At 55.1% G+C, this 6,941-nt stretch overlaps 1 protein-coding gene across 2 annotated transcripts; it reads left to right on the plus strand.

Moving 5' to 3' along the window:
- The first annotated feature begins 645 nt into the window (after positions 1-645).
- On the plus strand, positions 646-5,844 carry CUNH3orf22 (chromosome unknown C3orf22 homolog). 2 transcript variants are annotated; one of them, XM_013052655.2, is made up of 5 exons: positions 646-732; positions 2,805-2,934; positions 3,585-3,716; positions 4,454-4,707; positions 5,533-5,712. In XM_013052655.2, the coding sequence occupies exons 2-5, from the start codon at positions 2,846-2,848 to the stop codon at positions 5,619-5,621; spliced, it is 564 nt and encodes a 187-aa protein (XP_012908109.2). In that variant the 5' UTR covers positions 646-732; positions 2,805-2,845; the 3' UTR covers positions 5,622-5,712. The 2 variants fall into 2 exon arrangements, with proteins under 2 accessions (XP_012908109.2, XP_004738724.1); XM_004738667.1 differs by lacking the exon at positions 4,454-4,707 and having other exon boundaries at positions 5,533-5,844.
- The last annotated feature ends 1,097 nt before the right edge of the window (positions 5,845-6,941 follow it).

The following is a 6,941-nucleotide window of genomic DNA, read 5'->3' on the forward strand; positions in this document are numbered from 1 at the left end:
CTAGTCTGTGTTAACTGGGTCTCCTGAAATCTCTCAAATCCATGCCCCTCACTCCATCTCCATCACCACCTCATTCCAAGTTGCCACCATCCCTCATCCATGTTACTGCCTTTGGTGGTCGCCTGGTCTACCCACACCTACTTCTGGCCCCATTCACTTGGTTCTCCACACTGCCACCAGAGCGATTTTTTTCAAAACACCTATGTGGTCTGGGAGACAGACACAGAGAAACTGAGTTGCTTGCCTGAGGCCACACAGAAGGCAGTGGCACAGACTGGGAGGCAGGAAATTGGTCTTTGAGGTCCCGCCCTAACCTCTCATACCCTCACCCCCATGATTGGTGGGCTGTGGCGAAGACTCAGGTCAGAGTCGGCCAGGATCACTTTTCCAAAGTAAGGTTTTAGCTAGTTCTGGGGCATCTCTTCTGTTCCCAGAATCTGCATGGAAGTGATCCCTACTGTGGAATGTGTTCAGGTAGATGCTCAGCCCAGGGTACTGGTTGTGGGAATGCCAGTAAGCCCTGCTCACTCCCTCCCATCTCTACAGCCACTCTGGGCTAAGCCACATGGTTCAGCAACCGCAGTGTCACTGATTGTGACTTCAGGGGCTTCTGATGTCGCAATGACCCTGTGGGCTTGGCCCCGTGGGGCCCTAGGGCCAGTACTCCTGTGGTAGCATGCCAGCCAGGACCATGGCCAGCTCCCAACCTTCTGGTGTCACATAAGCCAGCCTGTGAGTAGCCTGCAGCATGGAAGATCCACTCACCCACTCCCTCCTGGCTGGAGGCTCTGTATACCCAGGCCTGTGCCTCTCTATGTCACTGAACCAAGAGAGTGTTGTAGCCGGTGGGGGGGGGGGCAGCGTTGGGGGGGGGTCTTAAGGGGTATAACAGCTCTCATATCTTGTGTCTTCCTGACACTGCCAGCACACCCTGAGCCAAGCCCCCATCATGGTCATACCAGGATTTGGGGATGCAGCCTAGATGGCTGGGAAGGATAGTCCCAGATCAGCTTGGAAAGCAGGAGCAAGACGCAACCAGGGACAGATGGCCCTGGTGTCAGAGTCCTTCCCTGGCTTCTGCAGTGGCCCTTCTGCCCCTGAGGGAGACAGATTCAGCCATGTCAGTTTGTGGGGTCACGCCCATGGTTTAGGAATCTGCAGGTAGGTATGGGGTGGGACTGAGGGGTGCCCCTTCCCCGCCTCCTCCAGACCACTGGATTCCTGTAGTGGTGACGTATCCTCAGGTCAGTCACTGGTATGGTCACCTCTCCCAGCTCCCCGTTCAGGACTGTTTGAGGCTGCAGAGAGCTCTAATGGCCACTCTGGACCGCACCTCATTCCCTACTCACCAGGTGGGTGGGGGTATAGGCAAAGCACCTAAACTTTCAGAGCCTCAGGTTCCTTTCCCAGAAAACAGGGATGACCATAATCTGCTTTCCATCAGGAGGAGAACATTAAATGAGGTCACGCATGGAGCTTAGCAGACACTTCACTGACCCCAGGGTCTGTGCCTCCCACTGTGACACAAGCACCTGTCCTGGACCAGGACCCTCTCCTGGCTTTTTAGCAGGAGGAGGGCCGGGATTAGGGACTTGCCCGGGTTTCCTGATAGTGAAGGGCTATGGAGCCAGGCCCTTGAAGGGGATCCCAGTATCCTTATAAGAGCCATGGTCCAGGGTCAGAGACCACAGAGGCCCCCACTAGCCAGCACTGGTGTAGAGGGCCGCACTGTGAGCAAAGCTCTTTGCCAGGTGGCTAGTAGGTGGAGGGGCAAGAAGCTTCCTGGTGGGCCTGAGAGCCCGGGCCACAAGAGGAGCTGTTGGCATTTCTAGCAGGAGGCTGGCACTGTCACAAGAGGCTCTGAGGTCACACGTTCACAACACGATGGCTGTTTAGACCACAGCGAAGATATATTAGCACAGCCATTGGTGGGTGAGGGTTGCACAATTTGATGGCAAAGGAAACACCAGCAGTCAGGCCTTAACCCCACTGTTCTCCTCCCTGACCTGCCTGCCTCTGTACCAGCAAGAAGACCGTCACTTGTGTATGCTGGTGGGCATGGAAAATGGCACAGAAGTTCTGGAAGGTTTTTTGGCAGCTCCTTTTGAAACTAAACATGGACTTACCATATGCCCCAGCGATGGCATCCTTCTATATTCCAGAAAACAAAGACTTATTTTCATGGGCACACTTGGACATGAATTTTTGCAGCAGCTTTATTTGCCATAGCCCCACACCAGGAACTACCCAGATGTCCTGTAGCAGCTGAGGGTTGAATAAAGCATGGCACAGCCACACCATGGAGTACTACTTATCCCTGAGAAAGAACCACCTGCTGATACACACGGCTGGGCGGGTTCCCATAGGTGGGGAGCTTATGCTGAGAGAAAGAAGCCTGGCTCTAAAAGATACCTCCTGGGTGGTTCCATTGGTCTAACACTTGTAAAGTCACAGCAATAGAGAGACGAGCACAGATTCATGGTTGCCAGAGTTTGAGATGGGCTGTTCAGCTGAGAACCATCCCAAGTGGTGGTTTTACACACACACACACACACACACACACACACACGCACGCACACTCTCACACTCACATGTGAGAGCATGTATGACTGCTGCAGTGGGTGAGGTCGGGCATGGGTGACAGGCCAACATGACCCAGCTCTCCCTCAGCCCTGGGAGGTGGGCAGGGACCCCATCCTCTGTTCCCTTTGCCGTCTTGAGGGGAAGCTGAGTGCCTGGTCTGGGTCCAGCCTGGCTCTTCCCACCTCCTTCCCTGCTCTGACAGGCCTCCTTTTGCCTTCCAGCCATGGCTGAAAAGTGTGCCACAGCTTAACCCCCTTCCGTGATGAACTCAAAGGACCCCAAGAAGTGCCCCCAGTGTAAGAAGAGTAGAAACAAGGCCCAGGAAGAATTTGCCAGGAAGTTTCCGTACAGGTACTAGATCCCGACACCCCTAGGGCCAAGTCCTGCCTCCCGAAGACCACACCAAAAGCGCATTCCAGGGGTGTAAAAAGTGGACCCAGGAGGAGGTTTCTCATCCATAGGGAGTTCTCTTAGCAGCTCTGTGACAGTCTGGGGTTCGTCTTCTTCACCTCCTTCCCAATCTGAGTTGAGGGCTTCTAGATAGGTGCCAGGAACTGCTGGGGCCATCCCAGAGCTTAGCTGGATCTTTCCCTCTGAGCCAGTGGCCTCACGGGACCACCTGGGGAGTATGTTCATGAACGGCTGCCCCTCCAAAGGTCTTATGGGGTCAGACTAGAGTGGGGTGTAGCTTGTAAAGCCCCAGGGCACTCAGGAACCAGTAGAGAACCCCAGACTGGGCAGCTCTGGGGCCTTGGCCAGTGGCATCAATGCACTGATGGGTCCTGAAAAAAATGTAGCAACTTTGGAGGGCTTCCTAGCTGTGTGACCTTGGGCCAATCACCTGACCTCTCTGTGCCTTAATTTCCTCATGTATGAATGGTTATGAGTTGGCTGATGAAGCATTTGGAATGATGACTGGCGTAGAAAGTTCCGGACGAGCAAGAGCTATTTGTGTGGCTGGTGGCCGCAGGCTCCCTAAAAATGCCAAGTGCCCACTGCAGGTTCTCCTGGCTGACGGAACCCACTACAGAGTTCCTGCAGCCCTGGGAGGTCACGAAGATGAGCACCTCACTGAGGGACCAGCTGCCCCTGCAGAAGACGCTGGTGCCAACGAGATCCATCCCAGTCAGAGGGTGAGTCACAGGCTGGGATGCTGACAGCCACTGCAGCCCACTGCCCACCACCCACACTCAAGCTGCTGGCCCTCGCCCCTATGTCTGTACAGGGACACACACACACACGTGCCTCTCCCGGCAGGCTGCACTTCCAAGCTGAGGAAACTGAGGCTCAGAAATGAGACACCGAATTCCAGTGGTGCCTCCCACAGCAAGGCAGTTTGTGGGAGAGGCTGCACAGGACCCTCAGAGAGGGTCTTAACTGGAGAGTCCTCTGTCCACATTCCACACATGTGGAAACTGGCCTGAGGAGGCAACTTAGCCACCATCCTTCCACACAGCAGAGGCAAAACAGAGGAAGAGCCAGCAAGTTTTCGGTCTCCTTGCAGCCTGCTCTGAGGGCGGAGGTGTGGACGGGGACCCTCACGCTAGCCATGTCTAGACTGACCATGTCCTCACAAATCCCCGCCCCCCATGAGCATACACATACTCAAACACCCAGACACCTTTGGAAAGACCCACATCTGAGACCCAGAGAGGCGACATAAACACTCACACTTGTGTGCGCGTGTGCACACACGCACACACACATGCGCAGGAACACAGATTCATGCTTCTTCTCTGCCCACACTGGCCCTGACTCTTGTCTTGGTCTCACGTTCCCTCCCTCACCTGGCTGTGGGTTTGCTCCAAATGTCAGAACGGGACGCTGAGCTGCAGAGGCTGAGGGCTAGTCTCAGCTTCTGCTTCTTCAGAATGGGATCAGCTGCCAGCCCGGGGTCTGCCGGGGACCGGTCAGACTATACGCACAGGCCCAGACTCAGTGCTGGGGCCTGCCGCGGCGGGACTGTCATGGGAAGAGCACTTCTGGAGGATGACACGGAGCCAAGAACTGGAGGACAAACTGAAGCTGTCGGCAATGTGTCAGGGAGCTCGGGAGGCAGGGGGGCTCCTCGACCCACCAGGGCTCAGCACCGGTGGGAGCCGATCCCTCCCCTGGGTGGGACAGGTGGGCAGGTGCCAAGAGCCCTAGGGCAGGGTGGGGGCTGTGGCTACGGGGCCTCTGCCAAAGGCATCTGGAGAGAGGGAGGTGGGAGAGATCCCCCACCTCATCGTCCACCCTCGGAACTCCCACCAGCCTTCTGTTGGGGAATCAACCAGAGCAGGAACGGTTGGGCCGGAGGGTCACGATCCGCAGATGCCAAAGTAGGGCAGAGTGGGGATGGGGAGAGAGGACAGGAGAGGGCATGGGGGCTCAGGTGAGAAGTAGGGAGCTTGTAGGAGGAGAAACTCCAGGCAGTGGGAGGCAAGTGCCAATGTCCTGAGGCGGGATGGAATGATGTCCCCTTTAGGGAACCTGAAGTTCTGCTTTTCAGGATGGTGAGGGGACAGGTGATGGAGAATGCTAAATGCCCACATCTGTCTGAGGGGGAATGGGGAGCCACTGAAGTCTAGAGATCAGGAGGGTGGCATGCCCAGACCTGATGTAGCCGTTGGAAAAGACTGACTAGGAGAGGAGCAATGTCCTCACTCGGGAAATGGCCATACAGTGCTTGTGCCCCTGCTGGAGGCCATGCAGCTACTGGCAGGCATGAGGATGACACTCACTCGGTGTCTGTGCAGGCCTGGTGGGTCAAGTCCTGGCCACGTCTGAGGCCCCACATGGGAACCCTGTGGGGGTTCGGACGTGGACATCGGTGAGGCGTGGTGGTGGCTAGGAGGGCAGCAGAGGCTCAGTGTGGGGTCCTGGGGAAGATCTGGGCTGGGAGCAGAGTCTTGGTCATGGCCCTGGCCGACGTCTCTGGACCTGTGGGGTTCTGTGTGTCTTTTCTAGGCTTGGGGCCCCAGATGTTACATCACTGTCCTGCTTGTACCCTCCACCACCACCGCCACCTCAGAGCCAACTTTGGGAACTCAAGCTAGTGAGCCGCCGCTTCCCCAGGCCAGGTGCCCGCGCCACCCACCCCTCCAGAAGCCTCTCCCAGGGCCCCACTCCCAGCGGCCTCCCTCTCGGCCCCCGGTTCCTGGCACTCCAAGCAGCAGCCACAGACAGAGGTGAACTCTAGTGAGGGGAACCGCTCTGACAAGGCTCTTCATCGCCTCATCAGCCACACTGTGTGAATAAACTTTTCAGGTTCAAATTCTATTTCCGCCGGACTGAGTGTTTTATTTTCCTAGCGTCCATTTTCTTGTCTATAAAATGAGGTGAGGCTCAATCTTGAGGGGTTGGTGTGCGGTTTAGAGAGAGCAGGAATGTCATTTCCCAGAAGTGATGCCGAAGGTGCACTCACACACCTGATAAGGATATGTGGACAACGGTATTCATTACAGTGCCATAGCAAAGGATCGGAGACCAGCTATGTCCCCTACTAGGGGGCTGTTCACTGATCTTCCATGGCCAGACCCTGAACTACCAGACCGCCAGAAATGAAGAACCAGCTCTTTACGTGCTAGTCTGGAACAATCTACAAAGTGTATTCAGATTTTTTTAAAGCACGACAGAAGTGTGTCAGATACACTCCCATCTTACGTACATTAGGAAACAGTATGTGTGTGTGCACGTGTGTGCATGTGTGTGTATGTGTTTGTGTGTGCACGGTAGATAATAATCAGTGTCTCTGGGTAGATGGGGAACCTGGGGACGGGACTACTATTTTCTGAAAAAAAATTTAAGATTTTATTTTTTTATCTGACAGGCAGAGATCATAAGCAGGCAGAGAGGCAGGCAGAGAGCGGGGAAGCAGGCTCCCTGCTGAGCAGAGAGCCCAATGCAGGGCTCAATCCCAGGACCCTGAGATCATGACCTGAGCTGAAGGCAGAGGCTTTAACCCACTGAGCCACCCAGGTGCCCCTATTTTCTGAAATTTTAATACAGGAGCCCAATACCATGTTGTTGCTGTATTACAAAGTCTTCAAAGAGAAGTAGCATGGACAGTCAAGAGAATGGTGGGATTGCTTTGGGATTTGTCACAGCAGCACCCCTGGAGGAGGGTGCCTGCAGGAAATGTAAGGGTTTCCCGCTTCTCTGTTTTACAGAGAAAGGGACCAGAAGTTCATCTTGGGAGGGTAAATACAATCAGGGATGGTAACGATAGCCCCCTTGCTAGGAGAGAAGGGTGTGGGGGCTCTGAAGATGACCAAGGGGGCTGCACTGAGTAAGGTGGGCAAGTGGCCCTATTGTCTTGGAAAGAAGGTAGAATGAGGTACCTGGTGAGAATTGAAAAGAGGCCCTCCCCAAGCCCT

This window comes from Mustela putorius, unplaced genomic scaffold (assembly GCF_011764305.1).
Source record: "Mustela putorius furo isolate JIRA1106 unplaced genomic scaffold, ASM1176430v1.1 tig00003850_pilon_pilon_pilon, whole genome shotgun sequence".
Taxonomy (NCBI): domain Eukaryota; kingdom Metazoa; phylum Chordata; class Mammalia; order Carnivora; family Mustelidae; genus Mustela; species Mustela putorius.

Coding starts and splice junctions, on each gene's coding strand:
- CUNH3orf22 (XM_013052655.2), top strand. CDS start 2,846: ATGAACTCAAAGGACCCCAAGAAGTGCCCCCAGTGTAAGAAGAGTAGA. Junction 2,935..3,584: donor GCCAGGAAGTTTCCGTACAG/GTACTAGATCCC, acceptor TGCCCACTGCAG/GTTCTCCTGGCTGACGGAAC. Junction 4,708..5,532: donor CCCTCCCCTGGGTGGGACAG/GTGGGCAGGTGC, acceptor TGTCTTTTCTAG/GCTTGGGGCCCCAGATGTTA.